Source organism: Gobio gobio (genome assembly GCF_949357685.1).
Source record: "Gobio gobio genome assembly, chromosome: 23".
NCBI classification, from domain to species: domain Eukaryota; kingdom Metazoa; phylum Chordata; class Actinopteri; order Cypriniformes; family Gobionidae; genus Gobio; species Gobio gobio.
In genome coordinates this window covers 37,233,100-37,260,703 of record NC_137119.1, presented here as the reverse complement: position 1 = coordinate 37,260,703, position 27,604 = coordinate 37,233,100, and the positions used below count along the sequence as shown (strand labels likewise).

General features: G+C 37.5%; 2 protein-coding genes across 6 annotated transcripts; both read left to right on the top strand.

The window, feature by feature from the left end:
* The first annotated feature begins 208 nt into the window (after positions 1–208).
* On the top strand, positions 209–16,046 carry mcm4 (minichromosome maintenance complex component 4). Of its 2 annotated transcripts, none has more exons than XM_079805732.1 (17): positions 209–261; positions 1,179–1,236; positions 1,327–1,476; positions 1,897–2,060; positions 2,702–2,803; positions 2,920–3,015; positions 3,169–3,264; positions 6,716–6,854; positions 6,937–7,157; positions 7,407–7,527; positions 10,639–10,898; positions 11,005–11,370; positions 11,450–11,577; positions 12,667–12,874; positions 12,968–13,196; positions 14,970–15,103; positions 15,193–16,046. In XM_079805732.1, exons 2-17 carry the CDS (start codon positions 1,191–1,193, stop codon positions 15,283–15,285), a joined length of 2,553 nt encoding a protein of 850 aa, XP_079661858.1. In that variant the 5' UTR covers positions 209–261; positions 1,179–1,190; the 3' UTR covers positions 15,286–16,046. The 2 variants fall into 2 exon arrangements, with proteins under 2 accessions (XP_079661858.1, XP_079661859.1); XM_079805733.1 differs by having other exon boundaries at positions 236–625.
* Positions 16,047–16,307: 261 nt separating this feature from the next.
* On the top strand, positions 16,308–26,120 carry ube2v2 (ubiquitin-conjugating enzyme E2 variant 2). 4 transcript variants are annotated; one of them, XM_079806216.1, is made up of 5 exons: positions 16,329–16,362; positions 18,155–18,303; positions 20,718–20,843; positions 24,353–24,501; positions 24,724–26,120. In XM_079806216.1, exons 1-4 carry the CDS (start codon positions 16,347–16,349, stop codon positions 24,497–24,499), a joined length of 438 nt encoding a protein of 145 aa, XP_079662342.1. In that variant the 5' UTR covers positions 16,329–16,346; the 3' UTR covers positions 24,500–24,501; positions 24,724–26,120. The 4 variants fall into 4 exon arrangements, with proteins under 4 accessions (XP_079662341.1, XP_079662342.1, XP_079662339.1 ...); XM_079806213.1 differs by adding an exon at positions 17,256–17,566 and having other exon boundaries at positions 24,353–26,120; XM_079806214.1 differs by lacking the exon at positions 16,329–16,362 and adding an exon at positions 17,476–17,566.
* The last annotated feature ends 1,484 nt before the right edge of the window (positions 26,121–27,604 follow it).

Genomic DNA, 27,604 nt, shown 5'->3' with positions numbered 1-27,604 from the left:
CCCATCCCATAATTGTCAATCTGCAATTAAGAACGTCTGACAGAGAGTTTATTGTCATTTTAAACTTGTATAATTTCAATTGCATTGTGTAATCTAAGAAATAACGAGTTTTATACGATTTATGTACCCACGTATCGCACTTCTCCCCCTCTCGACTGATAGTGAGGAGCGTGTTCTTGATTGGTCAAAATTTCCCCGCGAAAGTTACGTCACAGACAGTTTCGCGCCACCATTCACATCGGAAGGGAAGCAGTGCGAACGGTAAGTGCTTTGTTGCATTATAAACTTACCGTTTTTTAAAAAAAGTAAACGTAATCACGATGACCTATAAAGATATTGATCAACCGGACGTTGACATAGTGCGTTATAGTTTAAAATAATGGCTATTTTGTATTCTAGTCTCGGTAGTGTCATTGTTATGGGTGCCGCCGCGTGCTGTTGCTCTCATTCACTGTTACAAAGTTACTGGTGATCCTTCAAAGCTCCTTATTAAAACACACTTTCCCAAATGTGTTTACATAATTCATCTTAGTTCTGTTCATTTGTGTTGTTTTACACGGTTTGTGTTTGCATTATTCCCTGCGAGTCTCATGCAAACATAATAATTTTAGAGTCTGCTGGCAAAGTGAGTGATATTATTTTCTTTTGTGATGCATTGATATTTTTCTAATATGTATTACAGTGATGTGATTATCTAATGTATTTCCTTTTTGAAAAAATAAATCATAGGCCTGATGTCATATACGAATAATATTAAATAATAACTTGGTCATAAGTCATTCACATATAGGATAAATATCATATATGCTAAAGTAATTTGTGTATGAAAAATAAACATACACTTTATTTTTTAGGTGACATTGTTACAGTTTAAATATATATTCAAGTACTGAGTAATATTAATTAACAACATTTATGTACTTCAGGGTTAGGATTATGGTTTGGTTGAGGGTTAGTTGCAAACAATTATGCAAAATGTACTGTTATTACTATGGTAAGTACATGTATCATGTAACAGACACTGAGAAATAAAGTATTACCCAAACATGCGAATTAGATTTTACAAGTTAAATTGTTTATATAATGTAATATTTAATGGTTTAGAAATTTTATCAATCATTGATAATTAATCAATCATTTTGGTTCCAGTTCACTAATTCTAAAATGTTACCTTTCAGTTTTGAGTCAAGATGTCTTCTCCATCATCTCAGAGCCGTAAGAGAGACCCTCCAACCCGTGAGTTACATTCATTATACTCTGGCATTCTTAGTATTTTCTCATCAGGTTTGTGTTTGACAGTTATTAACCAGGTTTGTGTGTTTTCAGCCGCGAGCGAGGACCCCCTCTCCCCGCCGTCACAGCGGTCCAGAGCCCATGACACGTCCACAGAGCTTCAGCCCATGCCCACATCTCCAGCCATGGACACAGCGGCTCACGACGCGTCGCTGTTCTCCAGCCCCATGGCTCCACGCTCTGGTGCGGCTCATATCATCTTATTTGCATTGACATTAAAGGGATAGTTCACCCAAAAATGAAAACTCTGTCATCATTTACTCACCCTCAAGTTGTTCCAAACCTGTATGAGTTTCTTTGTTCTGCTGAACACAGAGTGAAGGATGTTTGTAAGAAAGCAGAGAGAGCAACTATTGACTACCATAGTATTTTTTTCCCTACTATGGTGGTTGTAAATGGTTGCTCTCTCTGCTTGGTTACAAACATTCTTCTAAATATCTTCTATAGTGTTCAGCAGAACAAAGAAACTCATACAGGTTTGGAACAACTTGAGGGTGAGTAAATGATGACAGAATTTTCATTTTTGGGTGAACTATCCCTTCAATTAAGCTTATGTTTTTGAATTGGGGAAGGTTTTTAAACATTAGGATTTGTTTCATCCAGTCCTGCAGAGTGAGATCGACGCAAGTTCTCCTCTGATGTACGGCACCCCCAGCTCCAGGGTGGAAGGAACGCCCCGCAGCGGCATACGCGGGACCCCGGCGCGGCAGCGGGCCGACCTGGGATCTGTGCGGAAAGCTCCGCAGGTCGACATGCACTCAGAGCCGGTGGGTAAAAGTCCTTATTTCCCATTTCATTTTTTTATTTTTATTGATTACATTTGAAATCCATAACCTCATAGATATTTATGGTCTTATATGTGTTCATATTTTACTGTTAGGGCTTTTTTTGTGTGTGTTTTGTTAATGAGAAATTCTGAAAAATTTAATTAAACAACAAAAATTAAACAAATCAGTAAAGAAATATATACATTTTGCAGTATTACTTTTCTACTGTGTCATATTTCAGGTTGAAAATGCAGAAATACATATCTGGGATTATTATCGTTAGCTAAAACTATTAAAAACCTTTTTGTTCATTGGAAAAAGTAGCTAAAGTAAAATATATAAATTAAACTAAAATGAGAAACGTTGCCATGGAAAGTAAAAATTAAATGTTTAATTTTAAGCACTTAATAAAAAATTTATTAAACCTAAATTAAATTTTAATATTTAAAAATAATAATAAAAATAACAATTACTTAATTCAAAATTTAAGTTAAAAACTGAATATATAAAAATAAACGTTAATTTAAAATGATGCTAAAATAACACTAATCCATAGAAATGCAGAAAAATCACATCCATGTAAATGATTGGTTCATTCTTTGTGTGTGTGTGTGTGTGTGTGTGTATCTGGTGACTTTCAGCCGTCTGGAGACGCAGCGGCCGGCAACGAGCAGCCGGCGGGACAGAGGCTGGTGATCTGGGGGACTGACGTCAATGTGGGAACCTGCAAGGAGAAGTTTCAGGTGTGGCTGAAGTCTGTGTTACTACACCCAAACACAGATGACTGACCAAAAGCTTGTCTTGTCCATGGCTAAATGACCTTTGGTTGAATCCATGTTTCTTTTTTTTTTTTCCTCAGCGTTTCCTTCAGCATTTCACAGACCCCAACTCCAGAGAGGACGAGAATGCTGGTCTGGATCTGAATGAGCCTCTTTATATGCAGAAACTGGATGAGGTGAGAAGTGACGAACTGATTAGAACGGCACAAAAGGGGTAGTTCGTTCAACCAATCAGTTGCTCGGATCTGATGTAGTTCATGTTTGGTCATGCAAAAGCCTTAATATCCAGTTCTTGTGTATTAATATTGAGGATTTGTTTGTGTTCTCAGATCAGTGTTGTTGGAGAGCCGGTACTGAATGTGAACTGCAGTCATATTCAGACTTTCGACGCTGATCTCTACCGCCAGCTGATCTGTTATCCGCAGGTAAGACCAACTGCTGCTTCAGGTGACATCTGGAAATAAATCTGTTACAATATAAATGAGTTGACACTACCATTCAAGAGATTCAGCTCAGTACGTGCATTTTCACACCTGGCATTTGGAGCGTTTGATTCGGAACCTGGTGAAAAAATTACGATAAATCATGTTAAGTGGTCTCTTAATTAGGGGCCAAGCACCGAAGGTGCGAAACCGTTCCCGTTCTTATTATTATTCATCTTCTTCTTCCGCCACAAAGTCTATGGCAGCCCATAGAACCGTATGGTAAAAAGTTGTGAAATTTGGCACACTCATAGAGGCCAGTCTGAGAAGTCACCATAGCAAATTTGGAGTCTCTAACTCTATCCCTCTAGCGCCACCATCAGTCCAAAATTTGACTCATGTTTATGTGAATAAGTTTTGAACCATAAGGGCTAGAAACAATTCCTTTTCCTATGATTCCTTGGCTCAAGACGATTCGATTGCACTCTATGACGTCATTTTCCGTCATAAAAATGTTCCCGCCATTTAGAATTTTCCAAAAAACCTACTTTTGCGAACTCGTCCTAGACGGTTCATCCGATTTGCACGAAAATTGAACCAGATCATCTTCAGACCATGCTGACAAAAAATCTTGCAAATCAAGTTGATTCGTCAAATCATTTGCGATAAACGCGCAAACAAATTTTACGTAGCAGTTGCAAAAACACACTTAAGGCAATATCTCCGCAAGGCTTTATCATATTCAAACCAAACTTGGGACATGAGGCAACATGCAGTGTTGCGGCACAGCGCCACCTACTGGTCCAGAGATACAAAAAATGGCTGTTTTTGCTTAACTTTTGAACCGTTTGTCCAAAAATCATAAAAGTGGTCTCGTTAGATTCAGAACGTCATGCCGAGTCGTCTGATATTCAATTTTACCATATCGGCCATTTTGGCTGTCGGCCATTCTGAATTATGTGCTAAAATGCTGTATTTTATGAACACATGAACGGATTGTTACGAAACTCGGTTTGGGTCATCAGCACGGTGCCCTGAAGGAGCCTGAGAAGTTTCGAAACAGCGCCACCTAGTGGATTTTTTTTTTTTCCCCAAATGCTTATAACTTTGGGTAAGATTGACTTATTTTCATGGGAGTCACTTTTTTTGTCTCCTGAATCCTTGCCGAGTCCAACGATACCAGATTTGCCAGGTTTCGGCATATTGTCTGTGCAGCGTTGCAATTTAGCGCTTAAAAAACATTAGCTGATATCTTCGAAACCGCTACTCCCATTGAGACGAAACCAGCGTCAGAAGTTCGAAAACATAGGTCGATAGCTATATGCTAATGCCCAAATGTCAAAATATTGATAAAGGGGGAGTAAAATCCAATCAAAGTCAGGTGTCAGTCATTTTTCATGTGTTTTTTCATATAAATGTCTATAACTCCAAAACTAAGAGATATTTTCACCGAAATTGACACAAACATGTAAGGGCTCACTCCGAGGACACATTCAAAAAATGGTAGGATTGTGCCACTTGGTGGCGCTATAATTGAACAAAACAGGAAATTCCCATTGACTACAATGCAGTATTATGATGTAAAATGCTCTGCTTTACAAATGAATTGTTGTATCATTATGAAACTTGGTATGTGCCATCAGCACCATGCCTTTAAGCTACTTAAAAGGTTTCAAAACAGCCATGTGGTCCATACTTATAATGAAAAGGCCTCTTATGGCTATGTCTCTGCAATGACATATTGACTCTATATTGACACCCTGCTTTGATATATTGACACCAATCTTTGCATGTGTCATTGTTCCCTTATTCTGACCACACCACATCAATTTCGTAACTGTGCCACCTATTGGTTGAAAGTGATAAATCATTACATCATTATTTATTGACTGTTTTTATCATTTTACAGCTATTTTGCCTGAAATCACCTTAATAGGTCTTTAATTGCTCATTGCTGCAGTTGATCTGACATTGCCAGCATATTTTGGCATGTCTTGTCTTTTTCTTTGCGCTTGGCCCCGGTATTGCTGCTTGCAGCTATATTTTTTTCCAGTGCTGTAAACACGGCAATCATGCTCAGGTCCACACAAATACAATTGGTCTGAGATCGTTTGCTTGTGGTGAGAAAACAACAAACCAGAAATATGAAAGTGAACCAAACCAAGATGAAATAGCAACATTGTAACAATTTAAAGGGATAGTTCACCCAAAAACGAAAATTTTATATTTTTCTGCTTACCCCCAGGGCATCCAAGATCTAGATGTCTTTGTTTCTTCAGTAGAACACAAATGAAGATGTTTAACTCCAACCATTGCAGTCTGTCAGTCGTATAATGCATGTCAATGGGGTCCAATTAGGTCTATTAGAGTAAAAAAAACATTCACAGGCAACTTCAAATTAAACCCTGTGGCTCGTGATGACACATTGATGTCTTAAGACAAGAAACGATCGGTTTCTGTGAGAAACCAAACTGTATTTATGCTATTATTTCACGTCATATCAGACGAATGTCATCAGCTCTCCAGACACCCATAACTTCCTGCGAATAAGGTCAAAATACCCATGCGATCATAGAAATATATACGTAGATTCCTCATTCGACCGATCCGCACAGGCACTAAAGAGGCATCTATGTATATATCTATGATCACGCTGGTATTTTGACCTTATTCGCAGGAAGTTATGGGTGTCTGGAGAGCTGATGACATTCGTCTGATATGAGGTGAAATAATAGCATAAATACCGTTCGGTTTCTCGCAGAAACCGATCGTTTCATGTCTTAAGACATCAATGTGTCGCCATGAGCCGCAGGGTTTAATTTGAAGTTGTCTGCATGTTTTTTTTACTCTAATAGAATTGGACCCCATTCACATGCATTATACGACTGACAGACTGCAACGGTTGGAGTTAAAAATCTTAATTTGTGTTCTACTGAAGTAACAAAGACACGTACATCTTGGTTGCTTTGGGGGTAAGCAGAAAAACATCACATTTTCGTTTTTGGGTGAACTATCCCTTTAAATCCCTGTTTCAAAACAAAACACCCTAAGATCTATTTTCAAAAAATTATAAAAATTAGTTTCTACTCTGCAAGGATCAAAAGTGACAGTAAATATATTTATAATGTTACAAAATATTCATATTTCAAATAGATACTGTTCTTTTAAACTTTATATTTATCAAATAAAAAAAGGTTTCCACATTTCAATATTGATAATGATCAGAAATGTGTCTTGAGCAGCAAATCATCATATTAGAATGATTTCTGAAGGATCATGTGACACTGAAGACTGGAGTAATGATGTTGAAATAAAATCTAGATTTTTTTTTTACTGCATTATTGATCAAATAAATGCACCCTTGGTGAGCATGACACTTCTTTGAAAGCATTAAGTTTCTTGTATTTTCACTTAAACTGACCAGTTACTGAAAGTCTTTGTCTTATCCTTACAGGAAGTCATCCCCACTTTCGATATGTCCGTCAATGAGCTCTTCTTTGATCGTTTCCCAGACTCTGTGTTGGAGCATCAGATTCAGGTGCGTCCCTACAGCGCCCTGAAAACCAGAAACATGCGCGCACTCAACCCCGAAGGTAAGAAACCCAGCAAGTTGCACGATGTTTATTGATAATATCATCAGCACCCGTCACACCGTCGCCTCTCGTTTCCTCTCAGATATTGACCAGCTCATCACGATCAGTGGGATGGTGATCCGCACCTCTCAGCTGATCCCGGAGATGCAGGAGGCGTTTTTCCGCTGTCAGGTGTGTGCGTTTAACACGCGTGTGGAGGTGGACCGCGGACGCATCGCTGAACCTGCCGTCTGCCGCAACTGCAACACCACCCACAGCTTGGCGCTGGTGCACAACCGTTCTGCCTTTTCTGACAAACAAATGGTGAGTAGTTGTTTTTTTAATATATCTGTGGAGAGGATGGAGATATCCATGAATCCTGTCCTTTTTTCATATATCAACTTAACTAAATACTACTGCCGAGGTGTTTTGTTTTTTGCATCTTATCATGCTTGTTAAGAAAGGGTTTCTTTTGTAATGGCATTTGTTTACTAGTTGACCAAACCTTGAGACAAATTATCAAAGCAAACATTAATGGGGAATTTTCTGTTTTTTTGTGTGTGTATCTGATAGATAAAACTGCAGGAATCTCCGGAGGACATGCCAGCGGGTCAGACGCCCCACACCACAGTCGTCTACGCTCACAATGACCTAGTGGACAAAGTGCAACCTGGAGACAGAATAAACATCACTGGTACGACCTGTTGTCATTTAAGCTTTGTTATGTGGTCTTATATAACAGTATTGTTAAAGGGATAGATAGTTCACCCAAAAATGAAAATGTTGTCATTTACTCACCCTCTAGTTGTTCTAAACCTAAAGAAAGAGTTTCTTTCTTCTGTTGAACACAAAAGAAGATATTTTGAAGAATGTTGGTAATCAAACAGTTGACGGCAGCCATTGACTTCCATAGTAGGAAGGAAAAAATATTACTTTTTTTTTCTGTATTTTTGATAAATAAATGCAGGCTTGATGAGCATAAGAGACTTCTAAAAATAGTAATTTTCCAAACATGTATACACCGATCAGGCATAACATTATGACCGGTGACAGGTGAAGTGAATATCTCTTAATCATGGCATCTGTTAGTGGGTGGGAAAAGTGGTCCAAGGATGGAACAGTGTTGAAGCGGCGACAGGGTCATGGGCGGCCAAGGCTCATTGATACACGTGGGGAGTAAAGGCTGGCCTGTGTTTTCCGATCAAACAGACGAGCTACTGTAGCTGAAAGAATTTAAGAAGTTAATGCTGGTTCTGATAGAAAGGTGTCAGAAAACACAGTGCATCGCAATTTGTTGTGTATGGGGCGGCATAGCCGCATACCAGTCAGGGTGCCCATGCTGACCCCTGTCCACCGCAGAAAGTGCTAACAGTGGCACGTGAGCATCAGAACTGGACCACGGAGCAGTGGAAGAAGGTGGCCTGGTCTGATGAATCACGTTTTCTTTTACATCACGTGGATGGCCGGGTGTGTGTGCGTCGCTTACCTGGGGAACACATGGCACCAGGTGCACTATGGGAAGAAGGCAAGCCGGCGGAGGCAGTGATGCTTTGGGCAATGTTCTGCTGGGAAACCTTGGGTCCTGCCATCCATGTGGATGTTACTTTGACACGTACCACCTACTAAAGCTGTTGTTGCAGACCATGTACAGCCTTTCATGGAAACGGTATTCCCTGTTGGCTGTGTCCTCTTTCAGCAGATAATGCGCCTGACACAAAGCAAAAATGGTTCAGGAATGGTTTGAGGAGCACAACGAGTTTGAGGTGGTGACTTGGCCTATATATGCAAAAGCCGCTAAATAGGGATGAAACGGTATGGAAATTTCACATCACTATTATAGTGACCCAAATTATCACGGTTATCAATATTATCACGGTTTTGTTCCAATGAGACGAATGTGTTCAAAAAGAACAGATGCACACAATTAAAACATTTCAACAAGTTTTATATTTGAAAATAAACAAACAACAAATAAATCCAGCAGCTCTATGCACTTTAAGATAGATTCTATTCTGTGGCATTTCCTTCCTTATAATGGTCGTCAATAGCAACGCATAACACATAAATATTAATAATTTGGTGTAAATATAATCTCTAATATTATCTCTGTAATTATATTCTCAATCCATATTCTCATCATCAGCTATGACACATTTATATCTAGCATATTTTGTGTACGAGCCCAAACAGTATCCTACTGAAATAATGCATCCATATTTTCATATGATTTAACAGTTTATTTGATTAAATATCAAAAGGTGTGGATCATACCTGACACCTAGATGAACACTTTACATTCAGTTTTATGACTATAAGTCATTCTCTTCAAATGCTATTGAAGTTAGAAACGTGTATACCAATCTTGTATGTAACTTTAGAGACGGTCCCTAAATTTGCGAATCTCAAATGTAAAGCCAACTTTATGCCAGTCATATCAGATACACTATTGTTCTGCTGTGTTTGTTTGAAACTATTTTCGCTGCTGAAATAGAACAAAACCGGTCAACCACTGTATGATGATTGAATCTCCTGCGTACATCGCATGTTTTGAACGCAGATTTCGGTGAGAGAGCGCGCTCTGAACAAAACTCCAGCTCATCTGAACGCCTCTGATTATTAGAGACACGTGTGGTTGGTTATAACAGATGGCTTTTGAGAAGACTATAATAAGTTCAAAGTGGCGAGTGTGAGTGGTATTAATACCAGACGTAGTTTTGGTTTTGAGGTCAAAGTCCACTTGCCTTGTGTTCACAGATTTGACGCGTTTCCCCCTATTACAGCGACTTTCTTCTGGAGTGTTCTGCAGACAGGGTGACCATCTTCGTTTAAGTTTCCCTCGGGACTTTTGTAGAAGCCAGAAAATGACCACACCTCAGATTTGGTCCCTTTAGAAGGCTGAACAATCCCCCGAGTGCTGTCACTGCCTTCTGCCATTTCTTCTCATTCAAAAGCAGCGTTGCCCGCTGTGCCTGCACCAGACTGATGCTGACTGGACAGGATTTACCGCAAGTTTTCAAAACCGTGATAATCACGCCCGGTTTTAATGATAATTCATTTTTAAACGATATTACTAACCGTCAGTACATTTTATCGTGGTTTATCGTGAAACCGGTAATCGTTCCATCCCTACCGCTAAACACCACATCCGTCAAGAATGAGATGACGATATTGATCGAATGCTCTTCGTACAAAGTATACGTTAATCAAATACTTTAGCTTCAAATCCACTAAATCCCAGCGTCAGCACATTCAGAAATACCGGTTTGTTGGCAGAAACCGCTAAACCCCAGTCAGCAAAATCCTCTTAATTCCACAGAAACCAATCAGAAAACACTAATCGAATCATATGATTTCAAGATGAACGACGGTGTGCATATGAGCTGGCTTTCAATTGCCACACTGCAAGATTTTATCATGTTTTGTCCGAGGTTACTGTGGCAATGACAGGATATTGCGAGTAGCAAGTAAACAACAGTGTTCCTTGTGCTTCTGTAACTCTCTGAAAGAAATGGACTCCTTGCTTGAATCACAGCTCACCGTACTGTGTGGATCAGTTTCTTCATTGTTACATTTTGGATTCTGTTTTAATCATTTGCAATGTTTCTAGTTCCATCTTTACTGATTTTGCAACTGTCTTGTTGTCCAAAGAGCTGGACTTAGAGGTAACATTTTTGAAAATAAGGCATTTCAATAACGGACTATTAACCTTTTAATTGCCATTAAAGTGAAACTACTGAACCTAAACCTTTTGTATTATGAGAACTGGTATTTTGAGAAGACTAATCATGTCTGTTATTCTCCTCAGGCATTTACAGAGCCGCCCCTATGCGTCTGAACCCACGACAGAGTCAGGTGAAGTCCGTGTACAAGACCCACATTGATGCCATTCACTTCCGCAAGACCGATGAGAAGCGTCTTCATGGAGTGGACGAGGACGGCGAGCAGAGACTCTTCACCAAAGAACGAGTCGCCATGCTCAAAGAACTAGCCGCAAAACCGGACGTCTACGAACGCCTGTCCTCTGCCCTGGCACCCAGCATCTATGAACACGAGGACATCAAGAAAGTGAGTTTTAATGGTTCTGGTTAAGACTGCCTGGTCTTTATTTCCTAACAACAGATATAATTACATGTTTCTCAGGATGTGAGTTGATGGTAGGCATTTTTTTCAGGGCATCCTGTTGCAGTTATTCGGTGGGACACGTAAAGACTTCACTCAGACGGGCCGCGGGAACTTCCGCGCAGAGATCAACATCCTGCTTTGCGGTGATCCGGGTACCAGTAAATCCCAGCTGCTCCAGTACGTGTTTAACCTCGTTCCTCGCGGGCAGTACACATCCGGGAAAGGATCCAGTGCCGTCGGCCTCACAGCCTACGTGATGAAGGACCCGGAAACCCGGCAGCTGGTTCTGCAGACAGGAGCACTCGTGCTCAGTGACAACGGCATCTGCTGCATCGACGAGTTTGATAAGATGAGTGACAGCACGAGATCTGTGCTGCATGAAGTCATGGAGCAGCAAACACTCTCTATTGCCAAGGTGAGGGCGATGCATGAACAATAACTCATTGAATGAATGATTTTGTTAGGACAGATAATTATGTTTTTGTGTGTCATAGGCTGGGATCATTTGCCAACTTAATGCTCGGACATCCGTCCTCGCAGCAGCCAATCCGGTGGAGTCTCAGTGGAACCCTAAAAAAACGACTATAGAAAACATTCAGCTGCCTCACACACTTCTGTCCAGGTACAAACGAAACATGACCGTATTTACAACAGTTACTGTCCATAATGTATTTCTGAGACAAACCGACAATTGAGTGGGAAGTAATATAGGGAGAGAAATGTATCCATCAAGATTAGATTTGATTGTGAGCTAAATTCAAAATTATGTTTTTGAAAGAAGTCCCCTATACTCACCAAGGCTGCATTTATTTGATCAAAGATATTGTAAAATTGCGAAATATGAATACAATGTAAATTAACTATTTTAATATATTTTAAAATGTACATTTGTGATCAAAGCTGAATTTTTCTTCAATCTTCAGTGTCACATGATCCTTCAGAAATCATTCTAATATGCTGATTTGCTGCTCAAGAAACATTTATGATTATCTATGTTGAAAACCGTTGTGATCCTTATTTTTGTAAAACCCATGGTACATTTTCCCCCAGTATTCTTTGAATATAATGTTCAAAAGATCTGCATTTATTTGAAATAAAACTGTAACATTATAAATGCCTTTACTGTCACTTTTGATAATTAGATAAATTATTTTTGTTGCATCATCAGAAAAGTCCTTTCAGAAGAATTTACTTGTTTTAAAAACAAAACAAAAAAGATTCATGACTTGTACATAGTAACACTAGAAACATTCATTCAATAGTGCTGTCAAATCAATTAATCAAAGTTTGTTTACATATGCGTTTCCTGTGTATAATTATGCATATATAAATACACACATGCATGTATATTTTAAGAATTTTTATTTATACATAAAATATTTATATTTATTAATATACATTTTATATATATGCAAATATTTCTTAAATATATACATGAATGTATAATTATGTATATATAAATACACACTCACAGTACACACACATGTAAACACAAACTTTTATTTTGGATGCGATTTAATCGTGAATAATGGATTTGACCGCTGTAATTCAAAACATTTATTAAATTAAGATTTTTGTTGACTATAATGATCTTCATCTGAACATTTGACAAAAATTTCAAATTCAACAGAACTTTAAATACTGTTTTATTTATTTATTAGCTTTTTGTAGCTTCATCTAAGTGTTTCTCTGAAAAATCTCTTGATCTTAGGTTTGATTTGATCTTCCTGATGCTGGACCCTCAGGACGAGGCGTATGACAGGCGTCTGGCGCACCACCTGGTGTCTCTGTATTATCAGAGTGAAGAGCAGGTTGAAGAGGAGCATCTGGACATGGCCGTGCTGAAAGACTACATCGCCTATGCTCGTACATCTGTACATCCCCGACTCAACGAGGAAGCTAGTCAGGCCCTTATTGAGGTATATAAACACAATATAGATCAAGGCATCTTTAGTAGTATAGTGTTATATGTAATATTTCATGTTTGCCATTTTGAATTTTGACCTGTGCAGGCCTATGTAGACATGCGTAAGATCGGCAGCGGTAGAGGTATGGTGTCCGCGTACCCCCGTCAGCTGGAGTCTCTCATCAGACTGGCAGAAGCGCACGCTAAAGTACGTTTCTCAAGCAAAGTCGAAACCATCGACGTGGAGGAAGCCAAGAGACTACACAGAGAGGCCCTGAAACAGTCCGCCACTGATCCCAGGACAGGATTCGTGGATATCTCCATCCTCACCACAGGTATGACTGTCAGTACTGGTCAGGGCTGCGTTTCCTAAAAGCATCGTAAGCCTAAATTGATCGTAGAACAATTGCCACCAATGCTCTTGATGATCAACTTTAGCCTTGCGATGCTTTTGGAAAACGCAGCCCAGGTTGAGCCCATGATGTGCATGGATAAATCATTTATAACAAGCACTGCAACATTCTATTATAAAAAATCAAGTCCATTTTGATTTCATGGTGATGATTGTTTTTAAAATGACAATCAGTACTGTTGCTCGATTTGACCAATTATCCCTTAGCTAATACCTGCATATTGCATGCAAATTACAAAGAGTCTGATGGTTTTGATTGGTTGTTTCTGTACATGTCTGAATGCTTGTGCAGATCTCTAATGGGGGGAGGTATTATTCAAATTAAAATAAAAGTAAAATGGTAATTCTATAAATAAAATGTTATTGTTATTACTTAAATGACTTTTTATTTTTCATAATCAGTGCTCTTCCTCAATTTAATTTGACCAACTATCCCTTAACTAGTACCTGTTGATGTCATATGCTAATTACAGTCTGATGGTTTGATTTGGTGGTTTCTGTACAGGCATGAACGCTTGTGCAGTCCACTAATATGGCTCAATGGGAAAAATATTAATATTAAAATGTAATTCATAAATTAGCAATATCACACGAGTAGCAGTGCGATATGGCTGTATATCAGCCCGGCTGTGATTCGGCCATAGGTAATCTCCGCGTGCTGATATACTATATACAACGTTTATACAACAGTTCAACGGCACAAGGGAGTAAATACTCTTGTGCAGAACTACTTCATTCCGCCACAGATGCAAATCACAAGTTGACAGTTTAACAATTGTGACCAAGCCTCTGTTACTAATTCTAAAACGTCACTTAAGAATTGGTAACGAAGGAACATTGAAGTCATTTCATTAAAGCTTATTGTTTGATGTAGAGTATTATGAGAGAGATCGACTAAACGAGTGTATAACCTGCGTCTGATATAGCATTCATTCTACAGATCGATGTCCATAATATATCTATTAAAAAATCAGTTTGAATGTCCGCTGAGAAAAAAAGATATATTTGTCCTTATAAAAGATTTACAAAGACGGCACTAAAACAACTTCCTTGTTTACAACCAGTCACTCATAAAGACAGTCTTTACTGCCATCTTATGGTTTAATAATGTAACTGTCACTGAAGTCGACTATTGTAATTACTGACGGACCCTTTCTCAATACCAAATGATTTATTGAACAATATTTAAATTAACAATAGCCATTATAAAAGATTTGGAGGTTTGCTTGTCCGCCATGACACTCTTTGAGAAATGTTGCAAGCGGAGTGAGACAATCTGTGAAATGGTTAGAGTGCTGTCACTGGGAGAATTTCACACGACTCTCAGCCAATTAGATTCAAGAACCAAAAAGAACTGTTGTATAAAATAGTAATAATACATTGATAATGTAATTATATAAATTAGATGAAATACTGTTTCACTTTTCATTTAAAACAATTTTATAATCAGTGCTCTTCACCAATCATACCTTAAAGGGATAGTTCACCATTTACTCGCCCTCAAGTTGTTCCAAACTTGTACGAGTTCCTTTATTCTGTTGAACACAAAAGATGATGTTTTGAATAATGTTGATAACCAGACATTTGACACAGCCAGTGACTTCCATAGTAGGAAAAAATACTATGGAAGTCGATGCTACTGTCAACCTGTGAATGTCATAGAGTCTGATGGTTTTGATTGGTTGTTTCTGTACAGGTATGAGTGCTACAGCACGCAAGCGCAAGGAGGAAGTGGCTCAGGCCCTGAAGAAACTCATTCAATCAAAGGGCAAGACACCAGCTATGAAGTACCAGCAGTTATTTGATGATATTCGTGGCCAGTCAGAAGCGGTATGCTTTTTAAAAAATAATTTTAATACTAATAACATAAGATACTCCAACGATAAATCTCAACTTAAATTGTTTTCCTCCAATTTCAGGCCATTACTAAGGACATGTTTGATGAGGCCCTCAGAGCACTTGCTGATGAAGATTATCTGACTGTCACAGGAAAGACTGTTCGGCTTCTGTGAATATGCTTACTGCGCCTGACTGCTGCTTCCTCTTCCTCTACTTGCTTTATCCCGTTTTCTTTTTCTATAGAGCAATTGTTGTTAATAGTGATGTGTATCTTTCTGGTTGCAATAAACAAGTTTTGTTGTTGAAGAGATTTTGTAAATAGTGTGGTTTATAGCTGTTATTTACATAAATATGCAAAGCATCAATTCACTGACCTGAATCAGTCGCATTCACTTTCCACTGTGGTTGATAGTTAAAATCTCAAGCTAGGTGCAAAAACAGGACAAAACCAAAACGGTTTGCAGTGCTTAATGAGACAAATAATTAAATTATGAAAACACTGGAATGGTTTTAATGTGTCATCAATTAAAACTGGATTATTTACACAATGACATTCAAATTTACAGGATGAAAATAACTGAAGTTAGCCACTGAGGGTGTCAATTAGGTTAATTTAACCATCTTTTGAAATGTATACAATGTGTACCTGTAGGATTTTTATACTGAAATAAACCATCAAATAAACAAAACCAAATACATTGCTGATGCCTGTGCTCTTTCCCCACTAAAGGGACTCGTATTGAAGCGTAATGTCATAAAGGACCTGGAGTTGGTTGGTTAAAAGTATATTCGTTTTTTTATTTTATGTTTATAATTTTTTTTTTTGTGCGTGTTGAGCATTCCATGCCAGTATTTTCGATGTATTTTGATTGTTCCATTTAATTTTGTTGTATTCAGATTTTGTATTCAATAAAAGGATATATGAGAGAATACTAACAGAATGGAAAGTGAAATTGGGGGGAAAGAAAAATATACATTACCATTTAAAACATTTCCGCCGCCTAAAACATGACAACGTGCCAAAGACGCCATAGTGAAATGATTTAAACTCCACTCAAATGGCCTTAAATGTCACATCGTGATAAAATAGTCTAGTTTCATGAATTATATATTTAAAAACAAATCTTTGCAGTGCAGCCACACCCCTCCCTCTCTTCCTACAGCACTGCGCGCCTTAGTCACATGACCCTTCGACGTCACGCTTTCGTACGCTTTTGGATTCGGGCAGAAGAAGATGGCGGCCTCCTCAGGTTAGTCTCACAGTCTCCTCAATCCTCGCGGTCCTCCGCGGCCGTATTTTAACAACAGAAGCGACAAGCACATTCCTCACAATCCCATATACATTATCCGAGAGGTTTGCCGTGCTCAAATGCCTTTATTTACTTCACTTAACAGATCTGTGTGCAGTTTGAACTGTGTGTGTGTGTGTTAGCATGGAGCTAACGGCCCACAAACAGACATGTAGTTTAAAAATAACACCAAATTTATTTTATATTATATGCTAATGGGTAATATAGGCACACATCGAGAATAATTATGCTCTTATATTGTATCGAAGCATTGATAAAATGCTGTGTGTTGCAGCTGGGCGGGTGTTTCGGTGCAAATGTGAGGCGAGGCGGAGCATTGACGCGCGTGCTTCTGCTGGGTCCTTCCAGTGCCATGACAAAACGGGCCTTTAACTGATGTTTATGTGTCAAACCAGAACCTGAGCCGGTTAACACAGCCTCACATAGTCATTTAGACCTTTTAAAGATTATAAGCATAGGGAGAAGTGCGTTATGATTGTGTAATATAGCCATTTCATAATAATAAACATGACGTTTATGAGGGACATATGAACTCAAGGAGGCCTTTAAACCCATTAAAACACATATTTTGAACAATTCGTTTTAATTGTTTAATGTTGTATGTAGCTGCAAATTATAGCATATCTCATATATTAAGATCAAATGACATTTTGAGTTTATATGTAAAGAACAGCACATCTTAAACATGTTAACTTGGATCAGTGTGAGATTACATTACATTTGCACAAGCTAATTTGCACAGTCTTCTTGACACAAAATGAGATGCATGTAAATTAAGTTTAACATGTGTATGTATTTTAAGCTCAGATGCAGCTGATCTTTTTTTTTTTCAGAAATATATTGAGCTATTCAGTCTTGTGCCTGTCGTCTTGGCTTTGAGATTTTGAGGAAGTGAGAAACTGTGATAGAGCAGCATGGGTGCCATTTCCTGAGTCATTCACAGATGAGTGATCAGTCTTTCCTTTAGACTCTCACCTGAACTTGCAAATCTTGTCCCTCCACTTTGTCAACACTATTATGAAACCACTAGATCGCTTCTCAGATGAAATGCAAATTTACTAACATTTCATTTTTGAAAGGGCACAGATTTTGTGTGTCGTGCACTTAAAGTGCTTGCATCTGTTTATGAAGGTTGAAGATGACGGTGAGATCCCTCATACAGTCATGATACATGTTGTGCATCAAATACACATTTTGCACATCATCAACAAAAAAAAAAGGTTTCATATTAAATGTAATATGTTAACTGTTTGAAATGTTTGTAAAAAATACTCTCTGATCCCTGTGAAATTAAAGAATCACATTACTATCCCTTCCCGTTCAATTTAGTTTTTACAATTTTAGATCATTTTATAATTGAGATATCCAGGGAAGAGCCATGGAAATAAATAAAAGCTCAAATCTTTCTACAGTGAATATACATTTTTCAAGTTATGCAGCTCAGCGCTCAGATATTTAACATTTAATAATGGCTATTCATCGATCAAATGGTTTTGGAACCCTGAATGAAATTAAATGAACAAATTAATTATATTATCCTTTTTGCAGTTCACTTATGTGGTCTTGCGGTGTGACGACATACATTTTTAAGAGTATAAATATTCCATGTAGTCTCTCGATTAATACGAGCTCTTGAGAGTTGGAAAAATGATCCTACGCAAACGTGTCAAATGTGAACTACCCAGAGTCCAAGAGGCACTGTCTTTAATGAACTGTATCTGTGTTCTTGCAGGAGTTAAAGTCCCTCGCAATTTTCGTTTGTTGGAAGAGCTTGAGGAAGGACAGAAGGGTGTCGGTGATGGGACAGTGAGCTGGGGTCTGGAGGATGATGAGGATATGACTCTCACACGGTGGACGGGCATGATCATCGGACCTGCACGAGTATGTTTGCTGTTTAACCACAGTTAAATGACAACAATACTGATGAAAAAAAGATTACATTCTTCAAGTGTTGTTTTGCATTTGATTGGAGCCTTTGGCATGCCTTCACTATCCAGCCTGACACATGACAGCTGTTGCTGTAGATTAAAGATAAAGATGCAAGCTATGAAAGCAGTGCAGCAGAGACCTACTTCAGTGGTTTATGTGTTTGTTCAAAATGGCAACATTATTTATTGGGCTGGAAATATGGCCCACTCCGAGGTGTTCTGGCTATGTGGTATACTGTGATTTTGTTTCATTTGCTTAATGGGTGAATTGAAACCTGTCTAGGTCGTATTTCCCCCCGAAATTATATTTTGCATAAAGGTAATAAATCCTATTTTAGGCTTTCATGACAATTAAACACTTTCATTATAAATGTAATTTATGCTGATTTTAATAAATAAAAAATAAAAAGTTCACACAGCAGTAATGATAATTATGCTGAATTGTAGGGCTGGGTAAAAAATATAATTTTCTCGATTTTAATCCAATTATCATTTTTATGAACCGATATCGATTCTTAAATCCCATGAGATGATTAGCATATTCCTGTTTAGCGTGCCTCCCATCCAATAATCTTTGTGCTTTGTGACTTTTGATATGGAACAAAGTCTCAGATTTCAAATTACGTCCATTTGATTACGGAACAAAAAATGTTTGCCTCTGTGGTGTGACGGATCGCTCTGGCACAGCTCAAGAGAAGAATGAACTGAACTCATCATCTCTTCCGCCTTAATACCAGTTACAGCAAAAAATAAACACGAATGAGCATCTGAAAATATGTTAAAAGATATGTTAGAGTACCGAAATCCGTATCATGTCACAAGGAATCGCTCAATCAGCATTTAGTAGAGTATTTTAATAAAACAGCTTGTAAACATTGTCATGTAATGTCACATTTACCTCCAAAAAAACCATATTCAGTGACCATAAACTCTAGAAAAATTAGCATTTTGCTAAATATATGCCATTTTATATATTCATTAAAAATTTTAATAGGGCTGGGTATTGACACACATTTCTCAATTCGATTAGATTTCTATTCACAAGCTTGCGAAAAATTAACTGATTTGTATACAAACACTTAAATTACACTTAAACAAAATAATAAAGTTATGCTATGTGAAATATAAACATTTAAATGGTGGCTGTCATAAGTCATAAAAGGGTATTAAAGCAGATGAGATGATCAGTTCACGAGAGCTCTGCCAGAGCGATCTCACGCCACAGCGCCAAAACAGTATTTATGTTTTAGAATTTTTGTAATAAATTGGACGTCATTTGAAATCTGAGACTTTGTTTCATATTCCCGTTCATTCATCAACTTAAAACAGGATGACTAATCGATTCTTGGGATTTAAGAATCTATTTCGGTTTGTAAAAATTAGAATCGATTAAAATCGAGAAATCTATATTTTTTACCCAGCCTTAATTATTAATGTTCTTCAATATTTAATGCATGTTTGAATAAATCCGGCAAGTTTTTTATGACAGCCACTGTTTAAATGTTTATATTTCAAAAAACGAATTGAAGTAGAAATATGATTATGTAATTATTAAGTTAATATTATAACTTTATTATTATAAAAAACAAAACAATTTGTATACAAATCAGTTCATTTTTACCTTCTATGTTATAGTAATGTAGAGCCAACTGACTCCCGTAGGTTACAGAATTAGTTAAGAGATTTGTTTTCCTTGAGAAAATTTGCCACGTGCTGTAGGCTACATGATATATATCCAAAGTAATCCATATTGAATTTAATCGCAATCGAACCGCAAAATTTGTGTCAATACCCAGCCCTACTGAATTGTTATGAAAATCTCATGGTGTAAATAATCGAATGGCCTTAAAATTGGCTTTATTTTTTCATGTAATAATTAGAATTAAAGTTAATTAGTGTTGATTTTGGGGTGGAATATGACCGAACAAGAGATTCTCCATAATAATAGAGCTATTATGCAGACAAAGTAATATGATTGTATCTCTTTTAGTTTGCAGTTGTTAGTTTTTCAGGGAGCTTTTGCCTGGTAGTTTGCTAAACAGAATTGGTTCAGTTTTTTTTTGCATTCAAACTATTCAGCTAGCACAAAGATACAAGGCATTTTGAGTGGATAAAATTGGTGAATTCCTTTCTGTTTGATATAGCATCATTTAAAGCTGAGAGTTAAGTGAGATGTGTTTCCATCTGTAGTCCATCATCGTGTGTCGTTATCGTATAGAAATACTGAAAAACAGAGTACGTCAGCATGTGAAGTGATATTGGTGTAGGTGTGTTCTCTTTGATGCATTGATGTGTTCTTTATTCTGTCACTTTCATGTTCCACTTGGCATTTTGGCTTTAACCTTTGACATTTTTCTCTTTTCTCAGACTAATTACGAAAACAGGATATACAGCCTGAAAGTGGAGTGCGGACCTAAATATCCCGAATTACCACCGAATGTTAGATTTGTAACAAAAATTAGCATGAATGGAATAAATAATTCCAATGGGCTGGTAAGTTGAATCATTTTTATACTAACTAATTTGAGTGTTATTTTAACAGTGTATTGTCTATCATGTTTGAGATCATTTTACTGCAAACTAGAGAAATGTGACCTTGCAGTTATTTTCATACTGATGCAGAAAAGAGGCACTCGAGTCCCATCAGTACTGCAGAGGAGGGATGCTTTTCAGTGTGCCTGCCTAAGCAGAACCAATAATGAATCTCAAACATGTCTAATGAGATTCAGCTGGATATAGAATTTAAAAGGAGCCGCAGAAAATTAAGCGGTTTATTACACCACAGAGGACTGTTATATTTTTTAAGTCTCTTCTGTGTCAGTTTTTCGTAATTATCGGTCAAATTATGTGATAGTCTGTTGGATACAGAATCAAGGTCTTTGTGCTGTTTGCCTAGTGGAAGTTTATCGGTTTAAGATGAACTAAATCCCAAACCAAAATACTGTCATTCTGCAAGCTAATTTGTCGAAACAACTGGGGGGTAAGCTCTGCAAATTTTGCCTTAAATTGACCTCTAGTAAGTCTTAAAATAAAAGTAAAACAAACACATATAGCTAATTATATAAGAGTGCCTGTTTTCAACTAAAATGAGAAGGAAGCATTGGTAAAATGACTTCTCTAAAATCTTTTCAAACTGAAGAGTCACCCTTTGCACAAAGTTTCTTGTTTTCTGTTGCAAGATTAAATTGGTGACACATCTTACCCCACGCTACTCTAAACTTCATAGTAATGATTATAAAACTTGTTCATCTGGCACATCAGGAGATTTCGGCCTGTTTGATCATTTGTTATAGGGTAGTTTGATTATGGCTTGTTTCCACCGAGCGGTACGATTCGGGACGCTAAACCCTGATCCAGCTTGCGTTTCTACCGCCAACAGCACCCTTTCTTGATAGGCGTGGTGTAGCGATCGACGTCATTCTTGCTTAAAGAAGAAAGCGACACAGTAAACAACAGTGGACGGCATACAGCAGGGGCCGGTTGCATAAACTGCTTAGATTAGTCTTAAAAGTTAGTCGTCTATTTTTTTCTTCAAGACTGTTCTTAACTTTCTTAACTAAAGTCAGTTACATCTAAAGTTAGATTGGTCTAATTTGAATCAGAAAAGTTAGACTGATTACCTCTTGACTAATTGCTAGTGTGTCAAATTAGTTCTTAAGACACATTCTAAACATAATGGCTAAGTTTATGCAACTGGCCCCAGGTCTTGTTCTTGCTTCTCGGCATGTGGCTGTTTGTCACATAAGCTTTGTTTGAGCAACGGCTGCAAGGAAAAACACAACCGAAAAAGCATGCGCAAGTGACGATTCTCTGTCGACCAATCAACGTTCTGCAGGGAGTCTAGCTCCACCCTTTAGTACTGGACTACTGTGCTAGGTACCCCAACGGAAGGTTGCCACAAAAGTGGTACGGTACGGTTCAGAATTGGGGTACTATTCACAACTTCTGACAATGGAAATGGCAAAAATTGCATACCGAACTGTACTGAACCGTACCGCTCAGTGGAAACGAGCCATTACTGTCACCCCACTAGATATGAAGCATTCATACTGATACCACAAGACTTTTTTGACACACTTTTTAACTCTGATCCCTTAAGTGTAAAACGGCTATACAGTTTGAAAAAGTATGTTTTTTTTTGTTTTTCATGGTCTGGATAAGGATGGAAATAAATGTTTCCAGACTATTACCCCTATTCAAGTTTCTACAATGAAAGGGTTAGTTCACCCAAAAATGAAAATTCTGTCATTAGTTACTTACCCTCATGTCGTTCGACACCTGTAAGACCTCCGTTCATTTTCAGAACACAAATGAAGATATTTTAGTTGAAATCCGATGGCTCAGAAAGGCCTCCATTGGCACAATGCACGGTTCACTCTCAAGGCCCTTAAAAGGTACTAAAGACGTCGTTACAAAGTCCATCTCACTACAGTGGTTCTACAATAACTTTATGGAGCGACAAAAATAGTTTTTGTGCGCAAAAAACCCTAAATAACGACTTATATAGTGATGACCGATTTCAAAACAAGGCATCATGAAGCTTCGAAGCGTTATGAATCAACGAGTCGAATCGCTTGTCAAACTGCTGAAATCACGTGACTTTGGCGATCCAAACCGCTGATTCGACTCACTGATTTATAATGCTTCGAAGCTCCATGATGCCTTGTTTTGAAATCGGTCATCACTATATAAGTCGTTATTTAGGGTTTTTTGCACACAAAAACTATTCTCGTTGCTCCATAAAGTTAATGTAGAACCACTGTTGTGAGATGGACTTTGTAACGATATATTTAGTACCTTTTATGGGTCTTGAGAGTGTAAAGTGCAGTGTGCCAATGGAGGCCTTTCTGAGCCTTCAGATTTCAACTAAAATATCTTCATTTGTGTTCCGAAGATGAACAGAGGTCTGATGGGTGTCGAACGACATGAGGGTAAGTAATTAATGACAGAATTTTCATTTTTGGGTGAACTAACCCTTTAAGAATTTCAAAAATAAGATTTTTTTTAAAGAAAAAAAAAAGTATCATTCGTTATCATGGCAAAAGTTAATTGATCATTTAGTGATTGTCTTTTCCATAAGCGAGTCTCTTTTGAACTTCACTCTGACTGTTGCTGTACTTTGCTGTTTGGTGGTAATGCCACATAAAACCACATTTACAGTATCAAACTGATGTGTCAGAGGTGAATGTCATTTATAAAGCATTTTAGGTTTCTTGTCATGTTATCACTGAGAAAACCAAAAAAAAACAGCGAAAATACCAATATTTACAGATGACTCTACTATATACCAAATATAATGCTGTAAGAACCATTTATGTTAAATATGATCTAAAAAATCTACAGAGAGGTTTGGAAATATATATATATATATTTTTTTTTTTGCATGTCATTACAGTGACTTCAACCACTTTGCTTTTCTAGTTAAGCCATTACTGTTTTTTAAATCTCATCTAAGACCATTGACTATTCCGGGGTTGAAGTTTTGCTGTATTGAATGCAACTGTGGCATAATTTGATTAGCACAGAAAATTGTTTCGTCTCAACCTTCATTTTTTTCATGCAAATATCACACAGTACCATTATAAGTAAACCAGGCTAGTCTGAAAACAGAAAAGTGAAACTGGTATTTTTTTAGTTCAGGTGGGACTGTTCTTTCTAGCCAAATGAACTTTTGATTGTGTTACCAATATAATAATGTGTTTCCTACCAATAAGTATAATGTTTAAAACTTGTGGCTTTTAAAAAATGTATATTTGATTTAATGTTTACCGTCCGACTCTCTGTATTTATATTGTGGGTTACTATAACCACCATTCTTTCTTTTTATATAACTGAGGAACGAATTGAAATTATGCCACAAATCCTGTTTTTAACTTGTATTAAACCCAAAACATTTATGACTAGTCCAGTGCAAACTGACTCTTGCAGTGTTCAGTTGTATCTTAAATCATGTAACTCATGTCTGCACGTCCCCTCCCTTTCTTTCTCTCTTTTTGTTTCAGGTGGATGCACGTAGCATACCAATTCTAGCAAAATGGCAAAACTCATATAGCATTAAAGTCGTTCTTCAAGAGCTAAGGCGTCTTATGATGTCCAAAGAGAATATGAAGCTTCCTCAACCACCGGAAGGACAGACGTACAGCAATTAATTGTAAATGATTGTTATGACCCTCTGTCTTAAACCTTACTCTCTTAGAAATGTCTTGTAAATCATCAGAAAAAGAAAAAAAGAAAAATATTGCTCACTCCACACACAATTGGACATTTCTAAATAGTTTAGCTTGAGAAACAAACAAAGGAAAACGCCTGTATTGTGTGGCACCATGTTCAATTCTGTTTTAAAATTAAGAGTGCACAAATCTCTCTCTTCCAGTAACATTTACATCGAACACAAGCTTTATGTTGATGAACTGAATCCTGTCAGCAAAGACGCAGAAAGAAGGCATGCTAGGTGAGGTTTATACAGATCTGTTCATTTTAAGTTAAAGCAACGGGACACCAAAATGAAAAAATTAGGATGGCATATACAATGGCATGCTTATTAAAAAAAAAAAGAGAAAAAAATAAACATAAAAAAGCAGCTGAGTAAGATGTAAGTTAACGTTTCAAGAACTTTTTTTGTGTGTATCTGAACCCCTCACTGACAATAACGTTAAAGGTCCTAAAAGTGTGCCTGTAGTCTACTAGTAGTATCGCAAAGGGGTGGGAGCGGTTCTGAACGTTCTCTTCTGTTTGGTTTTTATTTTTAATGTCTGTATTTGACACAATCGCAGTTTGTTTCAGCGTGTTGTAAACGGATGCTCTGTTCTGTTCTGTTCTGAAATCAAAACCGTGCGCACGGATCTGTCGGGTGCATTAAAATGTGACTCTCCAACCCGCTGTCAGACTCAGTTTGTACACGAGTCCATCACGCGCTGCAGAAATACGCTGAGATGTTACTGTACGAATAAAGCAGCAAACCCTTGCCATTCAGGGACGGGATACGGAGAGTGTCCCACTCGCTGTTTTGCATCGTTTGAACGACACAGCCTTATTTTTACAGTGATAGATTCATTTTATACATCAAACCTAGCAGCAAGCGCTCCCATTGGTCTCATATCACCGCTGGGGAACTGAACATAAGTGTGTGTTGTGATGCATAACGTTTGATTCGCTCATCACTGATGCGTTTCACACACTTCGTAAGGTGACGTACTGTGAAAATCATTTACAAGTGTGTTTGGGGTAGGGTGTTTTCATTAGGAATCACTGATTGTGTCAATGGTAAGGATTTGCTGTATACTTGCCCTTGCTTAACCACAGTGCTTTATAACTCCACCTGTAACTGCAACGGCATGCTGTTATGTAGCTTTCATTTCAACACCAACTAGTACTTCAGTAATTATAACGTTAGAAACACTGTTATAATCCTTAGGTACTCTAACAAAGTTAATCATTGAACTAAATTGTAATTCCAGTGAATGGTGGGGGTTTGTTATGCTGTTCTTCATTTATGCTTCGGTTGGCTGTGACCTTTTTTTCAAGTCTTCATTAGCGAAAACTAATAGGCAGTTATTGTGCAAATTAATATATGTAGTGGCAGTTTTCTTATGGTCTCAACATTTTCAGAGCCACAAATGAATCACCCTGTAATGCATCTAAGAAACATTTTTTTTCTCCTCCCTGTTCATTTTTTTTCTTTCTTTTTTTTAAAGACGTATAATCAAATTAAGTTGAATATGTGACACCGGGGCTATGTTCAGAATAATAAAACAAACATTGTGGAACACACTGGGTTCTTACTCTGGTCTTTTTTTTTTTTTGCAGGGTGTCTTGTTGAAGTGTTTATTGAATTAATATTAAAAACACGGGTTGGAATAATTGTTTTATCAACTACACTACATTTAGCTTGTGGTTCACAGGTTTCATAGCAATGCTGTACACTCTAAAAAAAAATGGTGTAAAAAAGGTTCTATATGGCACCAAAAATGGTTCTTCGACGCAATCATAGAGGAACCACTTTTGGTGCTATATAGCACCATATCTTAACATGTTCTGTATATGGTAGCGGTGCTATATAGCACCTTTTGACTAATGGCGAAGAACCGGTGAAGAACCTCTGAAGCACCAAAATTGGTGCTATATAGCACTTAAAAAGGTTCCCCTATGATTACGAGCCAAGAACCAGTTTTGGTACCATATATTTTTTTTGAGTGTATATGAGACTAAAAGTGGTTCTTGCCTCATAATTATAGGGCAACCACTTTTCATATCGTAACAGGTTCTGTAAATGGTAGCGGTGCTATATAGCACCTCAGTCATCCCAAAGAACCGCCGAAGAACCAAGATTTGGTGCTATACAGCACTTAAAGAGGTTCCCCTAGGATTACGAGCCAAAGAACCACTTTTAGTGCTATATAGCACCATTTTGTTTTTGTAGAAGAACTCTTCTGGGCTACCCAAAAACCTTTCAGTGAACAGTTCTTAAAAGAAGCAAGTTTTTCTTCGTGTGAAGAACATTTTGTGGAATGGAAAGGTTCCATGGATGTTAAAGGTTCTTCATGGAACCATCGATGTGTTTTGGTGCCTGTACCCTCAAAAGTACTTAATCTACCCCGACTATATGTATATGTGACCCTGGACCACAAAACCGTCATAAGTCACACGGGTATATTTGTGGCAATAGCCAACAATACATTGTATGGGTCAAAATGATCAATTTTTTCTTTTCTGCCAAAAATCATTAAGATATCAAGTAAAGATCATCTTCCATGAAGATATTTTGTAAGTTTCCTACCGTAAATATATATTAAAAAAAATTGTAGTAGTAATGTGTATTGCTAAGGACTTTATTTTAACAACTTTAAACTACTTTTGTCGCCTCTGGCTTGGCTTGCTCAGTTGGGGACACTACATTTTTCAACTAAATATCCAAATAAATCTAATTATTAAACTAAATGTACCATATAAACTAAATAACTGATCTAAAGGCCACACTGTCACTGTATGATAATTGAAATGAACTGATGACATCACCGTTTTCTCCAGAATGGCTATATACGGCTGGATAAAATTCTGTTGCATTATTTTCCTGTTTAACACTGTGAAGCTGCTTTGAAACAATCTGCATTGTTAAAAGCGCTATATAAATAAAGGTGACTTGACTTAAAGGTGATTTTCTCAATATTTAGATTTTTTGGATTCCAGGTTTTTAAATAGTTGGCCAAATATTGCCCTATCCTAACAAACATACATCAATGGAAAGCTTATTTATT